This window comes from Bubalus kerabau, chromosome 12, assembly GCF_029407905.1.
Source record: "Bubalus kerabau isolate K-KA32 ecotype Philippines breed swamp buffalo chromosome 12, PCC_UOA_SB_1v2, whole genome shotgun sequence".
In the NCBI taxonomy this organism is placed as follows: domain Eukaryota; kingdom Metazoa; phylum Chordata; class Mammalia; order Artiodactyla; family Bovidae; genus Bubalus; species Bubalus kerabau.
In genome coordinates, this window is record NC_073635.1 from 77234725 (window position 1) to 77258781 (window position 24057).

The 24057-nt window shown below is 37.8% G+C and overlaps 1 protein-coding gene across 6 annotated transcripts in view; it reads right to left on the reverse strand.

Moving 5' to 3' along the window:
* UGGT2 (UDP-glucose glycoprotein glucosyltransferase 2) overlaps positions 1 to 24057 on the reverse strand; it is a 156298-nt gene that overhangs the window by 79357 nt on the left and 52884 nt on the right. For all 6 annotated transcript variants that reach the window (XM_055542858.1, XM_055542857.1, XM_055542856.1 and 3 more), the window contains 5 exons: positions 15816 to 15966; positions 9782 to 9901; positions 8811 to 8896; positions 8137 to 8272; positions 2095 to 2226 (listed from right to left, as the gene is read on the reverse strand). In XM_055542858.1, the coding sequence (XP_055398833.1) occupies positions 2095 to 2226; positions 8137 to 8272; positions 8811 to 8896; positions 9782 to 9901; positions 15816 to 15966 (625 nt within the window). The remainder of the gene's footprint in view (positions 1 to 2094; positions 2227 to 8136; positions 8273 to 8810; positions 8897 to 9781; positions 9902 to 15815; positions 15967 to 24057) is intronic.

The window sequence follows — 24057 nt, forward strand, 5'->3', positions numbered from 1 at the left end:
AAAAATAAAGAGAGAAAACAAACAAACCAACAAAAACAATGTCACAAAAATTATAAAGAAAATACAGGTACAAAATTGATATCAAATACCAAAAAGCATAAATTAAAAATCTTGAGTAGAGTTTGGAATTGCAGATATACGATGTTATATAAAAGAAGAAGAGAAAGAAACAGAGGGAAAAAAAAGTCACAGAAATAATGAAAAAAACTATAGGTACAAAATTGATAACATATATCAAAAGGCTAAAATTAAAAATCTAGAGTAGAGTTTGGAATTTCAAAAATACAATGTTAAAGAAAATAAGAAAAAGAAAAAAGAAAAAAAAAAAAAACACGGTCAAAAAATTATAAAATATATATATGAAGTTTGCTGAAGAAGAAAAAAAATAGGGTCTTTTTTTTTTTTTTTTTTTGCAAAGTAATAGTTATAAAAGTGAAAATTAAAGGACAATAGAGGACTTAAAAAAATTTTTTTTTAATTAAAAAAAGAAAAAAAAGAAAGAAAGATTGATCGTAAAAATAGTAAAAATATATCTAGGTCTTTCTCTGGTTTTGGTGTGAGTATTGTGGGTTCAGTTCATTTTTGGCTAGTTCCTTAGTCCGACTTATATTTCTCAAGATCTATAGGCCCCTTCCTATGTAATCCGTAGTAACCACAGGGTTTTAATCTATGGCCTGTAGCTTCCAAGGCGTTTCCCTCTGTTATAGCTTCTTCTGTTTGCTGGTCTCTTCAGTGTCTGGTTCCCGCCCTGACACAAAGGGGATGGTTGAGGACACTATTTTTTTTTTTTTTTTTTTTTTTTTTTTAGGCTCACTTGTTCAGCCGCGCTGTGGGGAGGGAGGGAGGGATGCTGCAAACAGATAACACTGGCGTGCGCTCGCACTGCCTCAGCCACACTGGGTCTGCCCCTGCTCACGGCGCGTGTAGCCTCCCTGCCCACACTGCTTGGGCTCTAGGTTGTTCCGCCGGGAACAATCAGAGGCCGGCCCTGGGCTGAGCTCCCAGGTCCAAGCCGCTCAGGTTCAGGCACTCGGGTAGTCCTCAGAGGCGCAGACTCGGTTGGGCCTGCGTTTTGTGTTCTTCCCAGATCCGAGCAGCTCAGGTGATGAGGTGTTTGGCGGGCGCCAATGCTGCGACTTATCGCCTCCCCGCCACTCGGTTATCTGGGTGTAAAACCGGCGCACCTTCTCAGGCAGATGTTGACCGTCCAGACCCCCAAGAAGTTTTAGTTAGCAAAGAAGCCTGCTTACAGTTTTATAGATAGGGTCTCTCTGGGGCTGCGATTGCCCCCTTCCGGCTCTGGCTGCCTGTCACCGGAGGGGGAAGGTCTGCAGCCGGCTATCTCTGTTCAGTCCTTTGTTCCGTGCGCGGGCCTGGCGGTGTCTTAGGTTAGGGCTGGCTTTTCGCGTGGTAGATATCCCACAGTCTGGTTTGCTAGCCCAAATTATTTCGCTCAGATAGCGCTCAGAACATTCGGCCCGATTCTTACTCTTAGGGACACAGCCCACGCCGCACTTCCCTGCCCAGCCCCCGCTTGCTAATGCCGTGTGCAGGCGTCTGCGCTGCTTCTCTGCTGGGGGAGTTCCCGTAGGGCTCACAATCCGCGATTTTTAATTGTTTATTTTTTTTTCCCCTCCCTTTTATGTTGCCCTCTGTGCTTCCAAAGCTCGGCACAGATTCGGCAGTGAGAGGGTTTCCTGGTGTTTGGAAACTTCTCTCTTTTTAAGACTCCCTTCCCGGGACGGAACTCCGTCCCTCCCTCTTTTGTCTCTTTTTTTGTCTTTTATATTTTTTCCTACCTCCTTTCGAAGAGTTGGGCTGCTTTTCTGGGTGCCTGATGTCGTCTGCCAGCATTCAGAAGTTGTTTTGTGGAATTTACTCGACGTTTAAAAGCTCTTTTGATGAATTTGTGGGGGAGAAAGTGTTCTCCCCGTCCTACTCCTCCGCCATCTTCTATGTCTCTGCTTAAATTTCCCTTTTTTTTAACGTTTAAAATCTAAATCTGATTGTAGAGTTAGTTATATAAAGATCATTTATTCATGAGATAATAAAAGCTTCTTCACCATATTTTTAAAAATTTGCATTCCAACTTACCTTTCTTTCACCATCATATTTAGAATCAATTCCCAAAATATCCCAAATATTAGCATGAGGAAATTTATTTTGGAGAACACGCTTGACATTGTTCACAGTGAGTATTTTGTGATTCTCCACTTCTTGGTACACCTGTGAAAATAAAGATATTATGATTTTCATCTTACAGTAATTAGTTTTATTTCTTTTCCTTAGCATGAATATGTACAAAGAACTTATTTTATATTTTCTAGGTTCTAAGCATATTACATACATTCATTTATATATACACACTTACCCCCACATACAGAGATAAGCAAACTATTTTAACAATAAAATCTATCATCTTCTAACTAAAATGGTATTGTGAATATTCTATAGCTTTCAAAATACCGCATCAAGTTTCTATGTTAGTCTATTTTGATTAAGCCAGACCCTATAATTCTTAATAAAACAATGGTTACCTTTATTTTTTAAAAAAAATCTATATTTGGGTTTCCCTGGTGGCTCAGAGGTTACAGTGTCTGCCTGCAATGCGGGAGGCCTGGGTTCAATCCCTGGGTTGGGAAGATCCCCTGGAGAAGGAAATGGCAACCCACTCCAGTATTCTTGGACAGAGGAGCCTGGTGGGCTACAGTCCACGGGGTCACACACACAAATAGTTTAAATGACTTATTTCAGAAATGCTTATTTTCATATCCAATTGTTTTTTAGTAAATATCTTAACTAGCTTTTTTTCTATACATCCATTCTTTCTCCAGTCTCAAAATACTTTAATCATACTGGCATAAAGTAAGCTGTTACCCCTTTATTTTTTTCCCCATTTCCCCTTTCACTATAGATCGTCTACCATGACCCAGACACTGTTCCACATGGGGATAACAGACAGCTCTGCCTCAAGAAAGATGGTATTTCTGAGCAGATGATTTACTGAAACATTAACGTGAACCTGAGCCAAGACATTCTGGGGAAAGAGCCTACCAAGCAGAGGGGAAAAACTAGTAAGTACAAACATCATTAGGTAGTATTTTGATATATCAAATAAGAATATTATTTTTAGTCCCAATTCACTTGAAGTATTATTGCCAGAGACAATCCTTATATTATGACTGACAGAATCTTCATATTATTCTGCAGAGTAAGGAATTAGCATTCTGCAATTTCCTTTTATCACTATAAACTGTGTAACCTATCCCTTTAAGAGGTGACAGATCTAAAAGTAGCTCTTAGACTTTGATTTTATGAGTCTCTCAGTTTATGAGGCAGTTTTCTCCTTACATTGAAGTAGAACATACTATGATCTTCAGTTCAGTTCAGTCGCTCAGTTGTGTCCAACTCTTTGCGACCCCATGAATCGCAGCACTCAAGGCCTCCCTGTCCATCACCAACTCATGGAGTTCACCCAGACTCACGTCCATCGAGTCAGTGATGCCATCCAGCCACCTCATCCTCTGTCGTCCCCTTCTCCTCCTGCCCCAGATCCCTCCCAGCATCAGTCTTTTCCAATGAGTCAACTCTTCTCATGAGGTGGCAAAAGTACTGGAGTTTCAGCTTTAGCATTCCTTCCAAAGAAATCCCAGGGCTCATCTCCTTCAGAATGGACTGGTTGGATCTCCTTGCAGTCCAAGGGACTCTCAAGAGTCTTCTCCAACACCACAGTCCAAAAGCATCAATTCTTCGGCGCTCAGCCTTCTTCACAGTCCAACTCTCACATCCATACATGACCACAGGAAAAACCATAGCCTTGACTAGACGGCCCTTTGTTGGCAAAGTAATGTCTCTGCCTTTGAATATGCTATCTAGGCTGGTCGTAACTTTCTTTCCAAGGAGTAAGCATCTTTTAATTTCATGGCAGCAATCACCATCTGCAGTGATTTTTGGAGCCCAGAAAAATAAAGTCTGACACTGTTTCCACTGTTTCCCCATCTATTTCCCATGAAGTGGACGGACCGGATGCCATGATCTTCCTTTTCTGAATGTTGAACTTTAAGCCAACTCTTTCACTCTCCACTTTCACTTTCATCAAGAGGCTTTTGAGTTCCTCTTCACTTTCTGCCATAAGGGTGGTGTCATCTGCATATCTGAGGTTATTGATACTTCTCCCGGCAATCTTGATTCCAGCTTGTGTTTCTTCCAGTCCAGCATTTCTCATGATGTACTCTGCATAGAAGTTAAATAAACAGGGTGACAACATACAGCCTTGATGTACTCCTTTTCCTATTTGGAACCAGTCTGTTATTCCATGTCCAGTTCTAACTGTTGCTTCCTGACCTGCATACAAATTTCTCAAGAGGCAGATCAGGTGGCCTGGTATTCCCATCTCTTTCAGAATTTTCCACTATGATATTAATAACTCAAAAAAAGGGGGAAAGTACAGCCTTCTGTAAAACATAAACTGATTAGAAAATAAGATTCTGAATAAAGCAAAAGCTATATATGAAAAGTCTTTGAGGTCAGTCATTTTACTAATTTGTTACTTTAAAAATATTAGGTATTCCTAAGGTATCTAAGTTAGCTAGAATGTCTTACATAAGCTACTTTAGATACATAACAATTCAATCTTCTTATATATAATTTCAAAAATTTTTTTGAGGAATTTGCGATGCCATGCAATTTATTCACATTTTAGATAATATAGTTTATATGCAAATGTTTATTAAAAATGCAATCCTTTTTTAAACCAACTCTGTTCCTATGGAAAGCAAAAGACTGTGTGTAATCTAAATATATTAATACACTATGAGAATTTGAGACCTGAAATAAAAATATAAGTCCTTTCATTTTCATTAACATGTGTATGTAACATCTTGTAAGCACAAAAGAGAGATTTTCAATCTTGTGAAATTTATAATCTAGTTAGGAAGGCAAACTTGCAGATATGTAAGTACTTTAACCCAAATATTACAGACTTACACCTTTGAACATCATACATAAATTTCAAATTTTTGTGATTTAATCTCCAATTGCTTGGCTTCAGAATGTCTAAATTTTTCCCCCAAACTTTGAACTTTCTATTTTGTATTGGGCTATGGGCTTCCCTGGTGGCTCAGATGATAAAGAATCTGCCTGCAATGCAGGAGACCCAGGTTTAATCCCAGGGTTGGGAGGATGCCCTGGAGAAAGACATGGCAACCCAGTCCAGTAGTCTTGCTTTGAAAATCCCAAGGACGGAGAAGCCTGGGAAGCTATGGTTCATAGGGTTGCAAAGAGTTGGACATGACAGAAGTGACTTAGCACACATGCATAGTCTATTAACAATGTTGTGGTAGCTTCTGGTGAATAGCAAAGGGACTCAGCCATATATAATTTTAAGAAATGTTATGTAACTTGGTAAGCAAAAAAAGTATGGGACATTGTGAAGTATAACTAAAAAAACGAACCATCTCCACAAACAAACCAGATAACACTGAAAATGAACATCACTGTGGATTATAATATCAGTTCAGTTCAGTCGCTCAGTCGCGTCCGACTCTTTGCGACCCCATGAATCGCAGCACTCAAGGCCTCCCTGTCCATCACCAACTCCCTGAGTTCACTCAAACTCACATCCATCGAGTCGGTGATGCCATCCAGTCATCTCATCCTCTGTCGTCCCCTTCTCCTCCTGCCCCAAATCCCTCCCAGCATCAGTCTTTTCCAATGAGTCAACTCTTCACATGAGGTGGCCAAAGTACTGGAGTTTCAGCTTTAGCATCATTCCTTCCAAAGAACACCCAGGACTGATCTCCTTTAAGATGGACTGGTTGGATCTCCTTGCAGTCCAAGGGACTCTCAAGAGTCTTCTCCAACACCACAGTTCAAAAGCATCAATTCTTCGGTGCTCAGCTTTCTTCACAGTCCAACTCTCACATCCATACATGACTACTAGAAAAACACAGCCTTGACTAGACGGACCTTTGTTGGCAAAGGAATGTCTCTGCTTTTTAATATGTTGTTTAGGTTGGCCAAAACTTTTCTTCCAGGGAGTAAGCATCTTTTAATTTCATGGCTGCAATCACCATCTGCAGTGATTTTCGAGCCCCCAAAAATAAAGTCAGCCACTGTTTCTACTGTTTCTCCATCTATTTCCCATGAAGTGATGGGACCAGATGCCATGATCTTAGTTTTCTGAATGTTGAGCTTTAAGCCAACTTTTTCACTCTCCTCTTTCACTTTCATCAAGAGGCTTTTTAGTTCCTCTTCACTTTCTGCCATAAGGGTGGTGTCAACTGCATATCTGAGGTTATTGATATTTCTCCTGGCAATCTATTGGTGAAGCACAATTTTCCTCCCAATGTCATCTCCCTCTGTTTCTCAGAAGCAAGCATCATCTTGTTTATGTTTACCATTTCCTTACCTTTTAAGTTCTAGAGTTTTATCTGAATGTATTTCCAGGCACTATGATATTTAGTTTTGTTTGCTTTTTGAGCTTTATACAGTACATGGTAATATGTCAGCCTTCTATACTTTCATTATGCCTCTAATACATCCATAATTTTAGCATATCATGATCCATCATGTGAAATGATTAAATTTTACTGATTAATATGGATTATATATATATATAGTATACCAATATACCATATATATGTAGTTTGCGGTTTGTTGCTATTGTGCATGATTCTGCTAATAGTCTCCTACAGCAACGATTTGTCTCAAAGTATGTGTGTGTGCATGTGTGTAGGGAATATGCAAATTTAACCTCAAATTTTGAAGAACTACAATTGTTTCTCAAAGTGGTTATACCAATTCATATTCTTATAGGCAGTGTAACAGCATAAAGGAATTTCCATTGTTCTCCATTCTCATTAATGTATGATACTGTCAGCTTTCTTAATTACTGCCAAATTATAGGAGATAAGATATATCTCAGGGTAAGCTTTATTTGCATTTTTATGATTTCCGAGATACTCAGTTACCATTAATTGTAATAAACATTTACTTACTTTAATAATTTCAATACATTTTGGCTTAACATTAATGTATCCTCTAATATTTTGAAAAATCTCTTTATGTATTTTTTTCACTGGGTTTTTCAATTTGCAGGAAATCTAATACATATCATGTACTGCAAATATTTCTCTTCCTTGGAACTTTTTCCTTCACTACTTTGTGATATCTGTTTTATGATATCTGATGAACAATGCACTGGGTTTCATTTGTAAGTAGCTAAATCTATCAGTATTCTCCTTCAGACTCATAATTTTTAAAATATTATTGAGGAACCTTAACTCCTTTGTGGTCCTAATTTCTTTCTAACATCTTAATGCTTTGTTTCTCACACTAAGTTTTTAAACTATCTGATATTATTTTTTACATAATGTGTGAAATCCTATCTGTTTGTACCACATTATCATTAACTGCCCAGCTACCAGCTGTTTAAGTCCATTCCAATATGATAGGAAGTTGTAATAATGGTTGACAAGCCATAGAACAATAAATATAAAAATCAATAGAAGATTTTTAAAGCTATAATCTGACTCTCTTAATACCAACAATACAGTTCTTTAATGCATTTATATTTCCATTATGAGCCATAAGAGAACCACCATTATAAAATAATCTTCTTACCTCATGTTACTTCCTTAATCAGATTCTTACCAATTTCTTAGTTTGTCAGATTCAGTATCAATCTTATCATTTATCATTCTGATACCAATTTGCTGCCGTGAAGTTTTCCTCCTTTGAAAATCTCTACGAAGTCTTATAAATTTTGCCACTTAGAACATTTAAATTTGAAATAATCTTCTCCACTCATGATTTTATTCAAAACCCAGTTCAAGAATTCTCTAATTATTTTCTATCAATATGCCTCCTCTAAATTTATGTATACAATTTATGTTCCTTTATCAGTTGGGTAAACCTAAATAAATTCAGATTTTGGCAGAGCCTCAGTTGCCTTGTTTATAAAGTGGGGACAATATTGTGTACTTAAGCTGAGAGTTGCAAGAATCAAATTCATCTTGTGCACTAATCTATCATGACAGTTTTTATAAACTAAAATGTTAAAACAAATAGTAATAATGATAACAACACAAAAACACTCTACATTCTGAAGAAACTATATGTAGTACATTAACTCACATGTACTATGAACATAAACGCTTGTGATACACCATTCTCTTCTGCAATATAATTGAAAGCTCGCCAAAGGGCAACTCCAACATCATTTTTTCCATCAACCTCATCATCTGTATTAACAATGAACACAAAACCAATTCTAGGAAAGAAGATGAATAAGAAATGTTACAACTCCCTCTTGAACCATAACAAACCACTGATTTTAAACATTATTAGACTTCAACATCTAGATGGAGGGAATGAGTTAACAGATGGGGTAAAGAAGAGTATCACTGTTTGAAAAGGTTTGATTTGTAATGACTATTCACCAAAATTCTCATCTCTGTAGGAGTCTTCCAAAATGTAAAACTCTCTGGTAGTGACATTATCAAGTGGCTACTTTTTTTTCCAGAAAAAAAAAAAGAGGGGGGGCCGGGAAGTGTACTCTTAACACAACCATAGGAAATGGATCTATCTTGAAGCACCCAAAGTGACAAGATCATTCTCTCAGGAAGGTAATACAGTAAACAAGATTAGCAAGCAGGTGTGATTAACAGAGTCTATCATAAGGGTGTATGATTCTTCACAACATACAGCACTGAGATAACATCACTTTGAATTCCACATTAACACCCTGTGTAACACAACGTGAACATCACTGGATTTCCTTCAACTGACAGTTATAAATTGACAATTACCTAAGAGGAATTTTATGATGATAGAAAAGTTCAGCAACTTTTATAAAATCCACGGTATATTCTTGAGCAGGATCAATAAACAGAACCTAAAAAAAAGTAGACAGTCTATAATCACCATTTTAACACTTCAGAATTTTTATGAAATTGAAATTTAATATAATTTCTGTAACTAAAAGTATGAAATTCAAGGTACAATTTCTTAAAACTTTCTAGTAAAGAATTTTGAGGAATGTATATAAGAGTTTCATAGTTTATGATGAATTTCTAAAAGCTATCCACCCCAATATAATAATACATGAAATTTAATCAGATTACTCATCTTCTTTTTGAAGCACAGCTCAAAGTAAATGTTTTTGTTTTTTTTTTTTTTTGGAAGTGAAATATCTTATTCTAAGTATTCACTGGGTTTTCTGTGATAAATTTTTAAAAAAAGAAACAAATTGAATTTTGACCAAAAAAATAATGGCTTAACATCTGCTGTAGGAATTAAGATATTCACTTACTATGTGAAAAACTGTAAAAGCCCTAGATGTTTTCTCCACAGTTTAAATTTCTATAAGGTTACCTAACACTGTAATAATGAACATTTATATGCACAGATTACAAAGTAGTATTTATTTTTCCCTTAAATGTACTGAAATTTATTAATTCTTATAGAAGTAAAGTTTGATCATAAATTCCTTTTAGAAAATTTAACAGTAACCCATCAACTTAATATTGGTATTATAAAGGTACATGGGGATAAAACAATAAAAGGCAGGTATAAACAATAAAACAATAAACAGGTATAAAACAATAAAAGGCCTGATAGCTTGTGAAACCTAGTCAGCCATGCCACCTCAAGCTTATTACAATTAGGCAAATACTTCCTTATTACTCAGATGCCTAATTACCAACAGCAAGGTAGTACCAAAAAACCCAGTGATATCTTTATAAAAGATGCACACAAAATTTCAAAATATAAAACTCACCAAATTATGAAAATTACGCCTTATGAAAGGTATACTTCCAGGGAATACTGGTTTCAAAAGTTCCTGGTAACTTGAAGGCCATGTTAAATACATCTCATCAGTTTCTAAGTTATTAACCCACTAGAAAAGAATCCAGAAAGCTGTGAAAGCTATATTAATACTTAAATCATTTTCAAAGCCAAATCTGACTTTATCAAATAGCAAGTGAAATATACCTAAGATTTTCTACATTTCTGATTAAGTATAAGAAGCTAGATGAATATTCTATAAGGAACAAACATTATGTGCAACAATTTTACATTCCCATAGCCTTTACATTACATTTCCTTTGAAACAACTATTTACTTGCTTGTTTTTCATATTAAAAAATTAAACTATATTAAATAGTCTTCATAAACCATTTAAGGTATAGGAGGCAATGAGGTCATTCACCTCTCTAAAATTTAAAAGCTTGGACATAAGGAAAATAAAATGACTTAGAAAAATTAAATTTTTAAAACCAACACTTAGGACATCCAGTTCTAATCAAGGTGGAATAGCTTATATTTAACTGGCCCTCTCTCCTGAAACAATAACAGGAAGAGAAAACCATTGTTTAGAGGCTTGGAGGTATGGGTCAATCAACAATCAAGAACTAAGGAGCTACAACCCTTGAAAGCAGGAGGAACATGAGGCAAGCACCACGTTCGTCTCAATTTTGTTCCTGGGGGCATTTTCACAACTGCAGTCTGAAGGAAGATAATTCAAACAGCAAATGACAGTCATATCTGGCTCTACAATATGGAAAAGATATATGATGTGAGTATCTTATCCCTTGGTGGTGAGTTATATTTTTTTTATTTCAAGTGAGAAACCAGCATTATGCTTTATGCATCAGTCCCACTGAACTTGAATTCACGACTGGAGGTTAAGTAGCTTTTGATGTGGATCAAAACAGCTGAATGGGTTTATTTAAAATTCAGATTCCTTGGCACCACTTCAGACCTACTAAATAATTCCCATTCAAAACAAGTGCCCTACGTGATTCTTATCACAAATACTAAAGTTAGAAAACTATAGAAATGACACAATTTATGGCCATGAGTGCTGGGTGAAGCAGTTGAGGTGATATCTGGATCCGTTTTAGAGAACTACTGACAACACAGGAAATCACGTTGACTAGGTTCCCAGACACTGACTGCCCTGCCTCTAGTCTCAGGTGAGCATACACACAGAAGCAGCAACAGGAACTAGAAGGGTGCCTCACAAAGTCGTGTGCAGAACTGGCACTGACAGTCCAAAGATCTACCTCCATCTGTTCTGCTGGTCATAACTCAGGCCCTGGCTATCTACTAGGCTTCCAAGATACTGAAAAGAAGATGTTGTCATTTATTGATTAGAACCTGTAAAACAACCTCAACATCCAGGGAGTTATACAAGTCAACAAAGAATCACAGGATAGGTCAATCTGTTAGAGGCTGATACTCATTCTGAGGGAAGCAAAGACTTACAGTTCACATCTTTTGAGTTCTTTTGGGGGAGTGACATTAGCTAAAACATCTGAGTAAGAAATTCCAAAACTTCATCCTTATACAAAAGCATGGAAAAACTAGAAAATCTGTGGGAATGATCATTTTCAGAACCATGAAAATCAATCAAAATTTTACAGCAACCCTGAGAGTGTTTATTCAAGAAAAAACTCTGAATCTCAGTAAGAACACTGAGATTTGTGGTACTGTAATAATTTACCTCAATCCCATTTACTGCTACCAGCCTAAACAGTAGCCTTGAAAATGACAGCTCACATTCCAGTACCAATATTGGAAGCAGGAGAATGGGCTTTATTCTGAAAGAATTTTAAGTTTTTGTCTGAACTGTCTGGTGACTTCCTAGAAAACCTTCTGAAAAGTCTTGCCTTTACCCTGCCTCACTCATAATTTGCCTAGTATGAAAGCTGTTACTCTAATTGATGTAAAACGTTTACTGGAAAATGTTTAGACACTCCTGAAATAGAAAATCATTGGAATACACGTTGAAGTAACTACAAACCTAGTGAGGAAAGGTTGGGAAATGGGAAACAGGGCTTTGAGAGGTTCTGATGAACTCCTGGGAATGTACAAGGCCATGGACATGCTCAGGAAAGACCGAGAGAAGGCCCTACATTCTCACTTCTGGTTGACTTTCAAGCTCTATGCAAACAAGAATTGAAGGCGAATGCAGAGATGCAGACCGCCTGGTTGAATGTTCAGTGTGTGCTACTCTCCCTCCCTCCACGTGTGACACACACAAAGCACCTCTGTCAAGATGCAAAGATTGGGAGATTTTCTGGTTCCAGGTATTTAAGTAAAACCTCGGTCCAGTAGTTGGCAGATGAATAGGCTAACCTAACAGAGATTTCTGTGGCCACACATGAAAAAGAATACAGACTCTATAAAATGAGTCACTATTAAACAACAGCAAACAGCAATAATCACAAATCCCAGGGAGGGGTGAGAATCTGACTTCTAGGAAGTGCCACAGTATTCAGTACTTCAACAACAAAAAAATAAAAGGCAATGAAAAATTCTAAATTAAACATAAGGAAACAATTCCATTTATAGTAACATCAAAAAGTGTAAAATACTTAAAAATAATTTAACAACCCTGAAACTTACACTGAAAGCTGCAAAACACTGTTGAAAGAAATTATGCTAAATAAATGGAAAGGCACCTCACATTCACGGACTGGAAGATGTCTAAATAGCAACTGTAATATGTCTAAATGGCAATATTCCTTAAATAATTTATCGATTCAACAAAATCTCAATAAAAATTCCAGCTTGTCTTTTTTTTTTTACAGAAATGGACAAGCTCATTCCATAATTCAAAAAGAAAGGAAAAAGGTGTAAAATGCCAAGACAATCTTAAAGATGAAGAATAAAGTTGTAGGACTTTAAAAATTAAAAATTCACAATTTTTAAAGTCACTGCAAAGCTACAGTAAAAAAAATAAACAGTCTGGTGCTGGAGATGCAGATCAACAGAACTGAACTCAAAGTCCAGAAATAAACCCACATGTCTAGTCAACTGATTAACAGCATCATTATTGGACAAGGACAAGGAAATTTGCCTTTATGACTGTGGGGTGTGGTTGTCAAGTTACACTCTTAACTAAAATACAAAAATAGTTGTAAGGGTAGTTCTGCTACAATATGACCAAAGACCCCATCACTGTGGGTGGTCTGGCACCTTGAACTAAAAAGAAATTATAATCCAGAGGAGCCAAACACATAATCCTATGATAGTTTTTACTGATTCTTCACATACCTGAGGTACTATATAAAGGCTGCAAACACACAGCAATTAAAGTAGATAAAATCTAAACTGTGACTCCTGAAGTCTGAGATAGAGAAACCTGAAATGATAAGTCAGGGATGGAAGAAAACTAATAATCCTTAAGTTCTTCCTCAATTCTTAACCAGACTTTTAAGAAATAAACTGCCAACCCCTCATATTTTGAGGGGGACGGTATAAACACAGAAATCAGAAATGACTTAACTCAGAGACTCAGCTTGGTCTGTAAAGACAAAAACTAAGAAGAGAGAGATTCGGGGGGAAAACAATTTAAAGCAAAGTACTGCATTCATTCATGAATAACTTTGTTTTGACATTAAGATATTCAGCAATTTTTGGGGGGCATACTTCCTATTAAATAAGATGGTTTTTCCTGTGGTCATGTATGGATGTGAGAGTTGGACTGTGAAGAAGGCTGAGCGCCAAAGAATGGATGCTTTGGAACTGTGGTGTTGGAGAAGACTCTTGAGAGTCCCTTGGACTGCAAGCAGATCCAACCAGTCCATTCTGAAGGATATCAGCCCTGGGATTTCTTTGGAAGGAATGATGCTAAAGCTGAAACTCCAGTACTTTGGCCACCTCATGCGAAGAGCTGACTCATTGGAAAAGACTCTGATGCTTTTGAGAGGGATTGGGGGCAGGAGGAGAAGGGGACGACAGAGGATGAGATGGCTGGATGGCATCACTGACTCAATGGACGTGAGTCTGAGTGAACTCCGGGAGTTGGTGATGGACAGGGAGGCCTGGCGTGCTGCGATTCATGGGGTTGCAAAGAGTCGGACACGACTGAGCGACTAAACTGAACTGAACCGATGTATGTTGACGGTATTTAACAAAGTCCTGGAGTGGGGGGCACTTACATTCCATTGGAAAAAGATTATAAACGAATACATATCATAATGGGTGGTAGCAAATGCTATGAAGCAAAAATAAAGCTTACGTGTGAGCTAATTTTGCTGCTCTAACAGACCAAGTTGAACAGTGCTGAGACCTCAGAGCTCTGCATTTTCTGCCAGTTAATCTTTCTGGAAGTAGCTAGAGAATTAAGTCTCAGAAACAACTTTCTATTCAGACAGGCACTTTCCAAGTAGAAAAATAGAAGCATCTGAGACATAAAGCTTCCCTTAATAGTATGTAAAATAGATACTTTAAAAATTACTAGCCTTAAAAGGGATGAAATTCTTATACGTGCTACAATATGGATGAACCTTGAAAACATCATGGTGAGTGAAACAAGTCAGGCATAATTGGACAAATATCATATGACTACCCTTACATGCAGTATGGGAATAGGCAAATTCACAGAGACAAAAAGTAGAACAGAGGCTACCAGGCATTTAAGGGAGAAGGGAATGGGTGTCTATTTGAAATGATGAAGTTCTGGAAACAGATAATGGTGACAGTTGACAAGACTGTGAATATATTTAATGCCAATGAATTACAGACTTAATTACTTCCAAGAAGTTCCTTGGAAAAGAATGCCTCCTCAAAGTGTCCAAGAGCTGGGCAAGAGAGGAGTCTTTATAGCATACAGGAGGAGACTCTGTGGGCAGTGCAGGCAACGGGAACAGCATCAGGGGACTGCTCCCCCCATGTGACTGACCATCTTCCACAGCCAACCTTGGAGGATAAGGATGCTATTTCATAAATGGAGTTGGAAAGTTTCTTTACAGGTCTATTTCTTATGTTCAGAATAGCTTTGAAAATTACTTCCCTCATTTTATCTCACCCCAATTTTTGTGAAAATGGTCAAAAGCATAAATGCTTAAAATAAAAGGCACAAAGTATTAAAGTAACTATCATGGTCATTCCTCTTACTGATAAAAACATTATTAGAAAAAGATATCTGTTATTGAGTATAGAGAGATCCAAGTAAGAGTAAAATTCAGTCAGTGAGAGGACATGATCTAAACAGTAGTTAAAAAAAAAACAAACAAACAAACCTGGAGCCAACAAACAAGTAACTTATAAAACTGTCCTAGAAAATACAATGGTCCAACTAACAAATAACGGATGTAGTTTGTCTTCAGTCTGAGGTCTCTGATGTTCAGGCAACGCAGCAGTTCTTCGGTGCTGTTATCATTCCCTGATTCCTGGATGGCTGACTAACTCTATAGGTGGGAAGATTGTTCTGGCCGGAAAAGGAGGAAGTAAGCCATTTCCACCTATTAGGCCATACCATGGACTATTTTTATGCTTTAAAGAAGGAAAAGTGATGTGATCGGATATCAAAAAAATTCACTTAGGCTGTAATACATGGACCAGAACATCAGGAAGCCACCGCAAATTGTTGGGCAAGATTTTCACTATATTAAGGTGGTATTCATATATTCCTCAGGTATTAACCATTTGGTATTTTGTTGCTGCTGTTGCTTAGGCAGTTATTCTGTTGTTCTCATTTTATCTTTAAAGCTGGAAAGGAAAAAAAAAAAGAAAAAAAAAAAAAAGCTGGAAAGGATACTGAATGAGCTGAGTAGATATTCTCCTGAGGAAGTACAGAGAATACAAGAAGGGGGAAAGGAAGATCTACGGGGGAGAAGGAATAAGTCTAGTTTTACTTTTTCTTCTCACTGAGTTTTACTTTTTCTTCTCACTCCTATAACCTCTTTCAAAATGCTTAAATTAATTCTTTTTTTTAAATTAATTCTAAAGTCTGCCAATATCTGGTTTTAAGTCTTAAGTCTACTAAAGATTTTAAAGTGAGAAATTACAGGAGCACTTACCATGATAGAAGAATGTCTAATATCCAGTGCATAGGTATGATCCCAACTATGTGTGCTTAATTTTAAAAACTTGCTCATATCTTCTCCTTTGAGCCCAAGACTGTGAAGACCATTCATCATTTTTCCTTCCAGTTTCAGCATATCCAAAAGACTTTAGGTTTAAAGAAAAGAAATGTTTTACTTTGATTTGCCAAAATTTTTTATTGTATCCTTAAAGTTCATAGATATCTCAAAGCATTAGAAACAAGTTTCTCTGGTATTTTTATTAATATCAGAAAAACACATTATTAAACTCATTAACAAATAGGACAAGAATTTCTAATTAGTTATCTAGTGTAAACTATGCTGAGTTTAAGTTATAACAAAATCTTCTTTAAAGGGCAAGACATTAAGGTATATATATATTATATTCCTTCACCAAGGAAGTGAAAACATGTTCATTCCTGAGCAAGCCAAAAATGAAGGGAAAAATACAGTAGAGGTCATTCTCTTGATACAAAAAACAAGATCAAACATGACCTAAAATACAAAGTTTCATAAAAGTATGAAAGTTCACATATGTTTAGAATACATATTAAAATTTCTAATTGCATATATAATAATTTGATAGCTCTTAGTACTACTACTGTTAGAAAATATCATTGCTAAAAGTAACATTATCATCAGTAAAGGACCTTACTGACAAAGAGTCAGGGCAATTTGATACTTTAAACCACTGCTTATCAAGTTTACTCTGGATCTCATAACAACCTCAGGAAGTCTCAAGAGATGCCAATGAGACTCAGAGAGATGAAACCTCCTGCCCAGGAACTCAGCCAGTGGACTCACAGAGCTGAGACACGAAGGCCATCTGCAAAGATAGGTAAGGCTGTACAGACCATGGTAAAGCATGTTCATGTTGGGAAAGGTAAAATCTACTAGGCAAGGAGGAATTCTGATTATTACTTTTTGAAACCAAGTGTTTCTATTTATTATATTTAACCCAAGTGCTTCATTCAAAAATCCATTCATGGAAATCACTTTGCCTTTCAGAAATGAACAGAATCAGAATAAAGTGATATATGGGCTTTAGATATATATTCTTAGGGAGGACTATAGAAATCTACATTTAAAGAGAAGAGATCTAATATCTAAACTCCTAAGAAGGCTGTTTTAGAAGTATTTCAAGCTGGCCCATATGACATCAGCTCAGCATGTGTTCCTAGACAGTTCTGACTGTATTACAAAGCAGACTTTTTACCATTCCCTCCAAACGTATTAGAAGATGAGTGTGATAAAAAAAGCACCAGCTTAAATATCATAAATTACCAATAATAAGATTTAGTTGGGGCTATAACACTGCACTGAGTGTAGCTTCTTAAAGTTCTTAATCCCTTTAAATTTTCTCATTTGTAAAATAAGAATTGTGGATGGCACTGTCAATGTTCTCTCCATTTAAAAAATGTTATGATGCTTATTGAAGAGATACTTTTTATGTGATAGAATTATAATACTCTTCATAGCTTCTGTAACTACCATCTTTGTTATCACAACCTAGTTTTCAAGGAAACATATCAACAGAAAAACTATATAGAGCTACATGGTGTGGTACACTGAAAAGGGCATGAGATTTCAAACCTTGAAACCACTTGCTAGTTGTGTCCCTATCTTTATGTGAGATCTGAGTCTTTGTTTCCCCATACATAAAAAGAGAACAGTAATAATCACCTGATAGAGTATTACGATTAAAGGAATTTACTACTAAGCACACAGTTGCTCTCAACACCATCAGTTTCTTCCTTGCTCTTTTCAAATATTGAATTTTGGATACAAAATAAAAAAAAAAAACAAACCTGGTTTTGAAATATGATACGTTTATCAGGAAAACTGATCTCTGGATTGTTAAATAATAAAAACTATTTTTCATGCTTCTCTTTTAATAGTTACTAGGAAAACAATAGAATGAAAAAGACTACAGAGATCTCTTCAAGAAAATTAGAGCTACCAAGGGAACATTTCATGCAAAGATGGGCACAATAAAGGACAGAAAAGATATGGACCTAACAAAAGCACAAGATATTAAGAAGAGGTGTCAAGAATACTCAGAAGAACTATTTAAAAAAGATCTTCATGACCCAGATAATCACGATGGTGTGATCACTCACCTAGAGCCAGACATCCTGGAATGCGAAGTCAAGTGGGCCTTAGGAAGCATCACTACAAATAAAGCTAGTGGAGGTGATGGAATTCCCGTTGAGCTATTTCAAATCCTGGCAGGTGATGCTGTGAAAGTGCTGCACTCAATATGCCAGCCAATTTGGAAAACTCAGCAGTGGTCCCAGGACTGGAAAAGGTCAATTTTCATTCCAATCCAAAGAAAGGCAATGCCAAACAATGCTCAAACTACTGCACAATTGCACTCATCTCACACACTAGTAAAGTGATGTTTAAAATTCTCCAAGCCAGGCTTCAACAGCATGTGAACTGTGAACTTCCAGATGTTCAGACTGGTTTTATAAAAGGCAGAGGAACCAGAGATCAAATTGCCAACATCTGTTCGATCATTGAAAAAGCGAGAGAGTTCCAGAAAAACATCTATTTCTGCTTTATTGACTATGCCAAAGCCTTTGACTGTGTGGACCACAAAAAATTCTGGGAAATTCTTCAAGAGATGGGAATACCAGACCACCTGACCCACCTCTTGAGAAACCTGTATGCAGGTCAGGAAGCAACAGTTAGAACTGGACATGGAACAACAGACTGGTTCCAAATTGGGAAAGGAGTATGTCAATGCTGTATATTGTCACCCTGCTTATTTAACTTATATGTAGAATACATCATGAGAAATGCTGGACTGGATGAAGCACAAGCTGGAAGCAAGATTTCTGGGAGAAATATCAATGATCTAAGATATGCAGATGACACCACTCTTATGGCAGAAAGCAAAGAGGAATTAAAAAGCCTCTTGATGAAAGTTAAAGAGGAGAGTGAAAAAGTTGGCTTAAAACTCAACATTAAGAAAACTGAGATCATGGCATCTAGTCCCATCACTTCATGGGAAATAGATGGGGAAAAAATGGAAACCGTTATAGAATTTATTTTGGGGGGCTCCAAAATCAGTGCAGATGGTGACTGCAGCCATGCAATTAAAAGACGCCTACTCCTTGGAAGAAAATTTATGACCAACCCAGACAGCATATTAAAAAGCAGAGACATTACTTTGTCAACAAAGGTCTATCCAGTCAAAGCTATGGTTTTTCAAGTAGTGTATGGATGTGAGAGTTGGACTATAAAGAAAGCTGAATGTGAAAGAATGGATGCTTTTGAACTGTGGTGTTGGAGAAGACTCTTGAGAGTCCCTTGGACTGCAAGGAGATCCAACCAGTCCGTCCTAAAGGAAATAAGTCCTGAATATTCATTAGAAGGATTGATGCTGAAGCTGAAACTCCCAATACTTTGGCCACCTGATGTGAAGAACTGACTCACTGGAAAAGACCCTGATGCTGGGAAAGACTGAAGGAGGGAGGAGAAGGGGACAACAGAGGATGAGATGCTGGATGGCATCACCGACTCAATGGACATGAGTCTGAGTAAACTCCGGGAGTTGGTGATGGCCAGGGAGGCCTGGCATGCTGCAGTCCATGGGGTCACAAAGAGTCAGACACGACTGAGCAACTGAACTCAACTGATCATTAAATTTGCTTAGAACCTTTCACTGGCTTCTCCTGCCCTCAAGATAAAAGGCCAAAATGTGAAACCTGGTTCCAATATCTGTCCACCTGTGCAACCTAAGTACCTTCCAGCTCCTCCTCACTGCATACTCTGGCCATATTAGACCATGCATTTTCTCAAATATGTCATGTTTGCACAACCTCCACTCTCTACTCTGCCTGATTCATCCTTAAATATCACTTCCTTGAAGAAAACTGATATCCACTGCCCCCATCAAGAACAAGTTTAAAATTCTCAAAGCACTACATTTTATCTTTTAGAAACCTTATCACAATATAATTATTATTAAATTTCAATTATCCCACTAGACCCTAAATTCTGTTTAAGACATTTCTGTCTTGTTCACCACTATACCCCCAATACCTAGCAGTCTCTATACCACAGAAATCATTCAGACATTAGCCAAATCGAAATTTATTATTGAACTGATTTTACCACATTGAATTTTAAAGCTGCCCGCTTTCAGTTCATTTCAGTTCAGTCGCTCAGTCATGTCAGACTCTTTGCGACCCCATGAATTACAGCACGCCAGGCCTCCCTGTCCATCACCAACTCCCGGAGTTCACTCAGACTCACGTCCATTGAGTCAGTGATGCCATCCAGCCATCTCATCCTCTGTCGTCCCCTTCTCCTCCTGCCCCCAATCCCTCCCAGCATCAGAGTCTTTTCCAATGAGTCAACTCTTCACATGAGGTGGCCAAAGTACTGGAGTTTCAGCTTTAGCATCATTCCTTCCAAAGAAATCCCAGGGCTGATATCCTTCAGAATGGACTGGTTGGATCTCCTTGCAGTCCAAGGGACTCTCAAGAGTCTTCTCCGACACCACAGTTCCAAAGCATCAATTCTTCGGCGCTCAGCCTTCTTCACAGTCCAAATCTCACATACATACATGACCACAGGAAAATCCATAGCCTTGACTAGACGAACCTTTGTTGGCAAAGTAATGTCTCTGCTTTTGAATATGCTATCTAGGTTGGTCATAACTTTCCTTCCAAGGAGTAAGCGTCTTCTAATTTCATGGCTGCAGTCACCATCTGCAGTGATTTTGGGGCCCAAAAAAATAAAGTCTGACACTGTTTCCACTGTTTCCCCATCTATTTCCCATGAAGTGATGGGACCAGATGCCATGATCTTCATTTTCTCAATGTTGAGCTTTAAGCCAACTTTTTCACTCTCCACTTTCACTTTCAACAAGAGGCTTTTTGGTTCCTCTTCACTGTCTGCTATAAGGGTGGTGTCATCTGCATATCTGAGTTTATTGATATTTCTCCCGGAAATCTTGCTTCCAGCTTGTGTTTCTTCCAGTCCAGCATTTCTCATGATGTACTCTGCATATAAGTTAAATAAGCAGGGTGACAATATACAGCCTTGATGTACTTCTTTTCCTATTTGGAACCAGTCTGTTGTTCCATGTCCAGTTCTAACTGTTGCTTCCTGACCTGCATACAGGTTTCTCAAGAGGTAGGTCAGGTGGTCTGGTATTCCCATCTCTTGAAGAATTTTCCACAGTTTATTGTGATCCACACAGTCAAAGGCTTTGGCATAGTCAATAAAGCAGAAATAGATGTTTTTCTGGAACTCTCTCACTTTTCCATGATCCAGCAGATGTTGGCAATTTGATCTCTGGTTCCTCTGCCTTTTCTAAAACTAGCTTGAACATCAGGAAGTACATGGTTCACATGCTGTTGAAGCCTGGCTTGGAGAATTTTAAGCATCACTTTACTAGCGTGTGAGATGAGTGCAATTGTGCAGTAGTTTGAGCATTGTTTGGCATTGCCTTTCTTTGGGATTGGAATTAAAACTGACCTTTTCCAGTCCTGGGGCCAATGCTGAGTTTTCCAAATTTGCTGGCATATTGAGTGCAGCACTTTCACAGCATCATCTTTCAGGATTTGAAATAGCTCAACTGGAATTCCATCACCTCCACTAGCTTTGCTCATAGTGATGCTTCCTAAGGCCCATTTGACTTTGCATTCCAGGATGTCTGGCTCTAGGTCAGTGATCACACCATCGTGATTATCTTGGTCGTGAAGATCTTTTTTGTACAGTTCTTCTGTGTATTCTTGCCATCTCTTCTTAATATCTTCTGCTTCTGTTAGGTCCATACCATTTCTGTCCTTTATCGAGCCCATCTTTGCATGAAATGTTTCCTTGGTATCTCTAATTTTCTTGAAGAGATCTCTAGTCTTTCCCATTCTGTTGTTTTCCTCTATTTCTTTGCATTGATTGCTGAGGAAGGCTTTCTTATTTCTTCTTGCTATTCTTTGGAACTCTGCATTCAGATGCTTACATCTTTCCTTTTCTCCTTTGCTTTTCGCTTCTCTTCTTTGCACAGCTATTTGTAAGGCCTCCCCAGACAGCCATTTTGCTTTTTTGCATTTCTTTTCCATGGGGATGGTCTTGATCCTGTCTCCTGTACAATGTCACGAACCTCATTCCATAGTTCATCAGGCAATCTATCTATCAGATCTAGGCCCTTAAATCTATTTCTTACTTCCACTGTATAATCAATAAGGGATTTGATTTAGGTCATACCTGAATGGTCTAGTAGTTTTCCCTACTTTCCTCAAATTAAGGAAATTCCTCAAATTGCCTGAATTTGGCAATAAGGAGTTCATGATCTGAGCCACAGTCAGCTCCTGGTCTTGTTTTTGCTGACTGTATAGAGTTTCTCCATCTTTGGCTGCAAAGAATATAATCAATCTGATTTTGGTGTTGACCATCCAGGGATGTCCATGTGTAGAGTCTTCTCTTGTGTTGTTGGAACAGGGTGTTTGCTATGACCAGTGCATTCTCTTGGCAAAACTCTATTAGTCTTTGCCCTGCCTCATTCCGTATTCCAAGGCCAAATTTGCCTGTTACTCCAGGTGTTTCTTGACTTCCTACTTTTGCATTCCAGTCCCCTATAATGAAAAGGACATCTTTTTGGGGTGTTAGTTCTAAAAGGTCTTGGAGGTCTTCATAGAACTGTTCAACTTCAGCTTCTTCAGCGTTACTGGTTGGGGCATAGACTTGGATTACTGTGATATTGAATGGTTTGCCTTGGAAAGGAACAGAGATCATTCTGTCGTTTTTGAGATTGCATCCAAGTACTGCATTTCGGACTCTTTTGTTGACCATGATGGCTACTCCATTTCTTCTGAGGGATTCCTGCCCGCAGTAGTAGATATAATGGTCATCTAAATTCACCCATTCCAGTCCATTTTAGTTCGCTGATTCCTAGAATGTCAAGATTCACTATTTATCTGCCCACATTACAGATACATATTTATCCAGAGCTCAAACTCTGAGCCAGAGAACTTCACTAAGATACAGAAATAATTACACGAGTGGGACCATCAAGACACCTTTGTGACCTCTTTCTTTCTGGTCGTTATACTGTACTGATGTTAGTCAAGTCTGAACAGGCTGGCTATCAAAATAAGTAACATCCAATATGTTACCAGAGTCAATTTCTTGGGCAGTTCTACTCGACCAGACTCTGGTCACTCTGATGCTGGGGTGACTATTAAGTAGCTCTATGGTAGATGTATCTAAGGTAGATACATAAAATACATTCATGGAACTCCTCTAATTTATTTGGTCCTATCTGCCTTCTTCCCTAGTCACTGCGCCTGTCTCCTACTGCCCTAGTCTCCCTGGGGGTGAGAGTAAGGCTTGGGTACATGCTGTGTGAACCAGTGCTGGCCTGACCCTAAGCATGGGGGCTTTGGCTCCTCTGGGATCACAGGAAGAAAGGTTGGGCTGTGGGCATGACATCAGTTCTCCACAACCCCAAAATGCAGAAGATAGGAAGAAAGAGAAAAATTATTCCTCCTTCCCTTTCATTCCCCAAATTCTACAGTACTGGTTGCACAGCACCTCTCTCCAGATCTAGGACATAACTTCAATATTAGGACATTTTCCTTCCTCTCCTCTTTCTTGCATCATTTTCTTCCATTCATCAGCCTCTTCACACTGTTTTTTATCTGACATTCTCTGATCTTTCCTGAGAACCACTTTCTTTGACTGTGATATAAATATCCTCACATATTTTCTTTTCTCTCCTTTAAGGGAATTACAGTAGTTTCAACTAGTGATCCCAACAAGAAGGAACAATAATGTATCACACATCATGCAGATCACTAATTACCAGGAGAGGACCCAAGAGGGTTCTATTTCTCAAATAATCTGTAGCCTTTCCATTGACAAATTACGTCTCCAAGTGTTCCTGCTATAAAAATTTCCCCATACAATGCCACAGAAAACTTTTCAAAATCTACGTACCAATTCTGCCCTCTTTTAAATCTATTTTCACTGTTCTTGAGCACAGATGTAATTTCTGTACTCTGAAGCTTACAGCCAGGAGCTAACAACTGCTCTTCTCTATGTGTAGTATCTATCCTTCACATCTTAGATTAGCATTTTCCCAATATTAGGGGCAAAAACTTAACTAAATAAAGATAAAAGCTCCACTTGAATCCAACTTCTCAATCTTTCCTGTGTTTTCCTATATATTTCTAAACTTGCTAAGAAAATGAAAGTTTACATT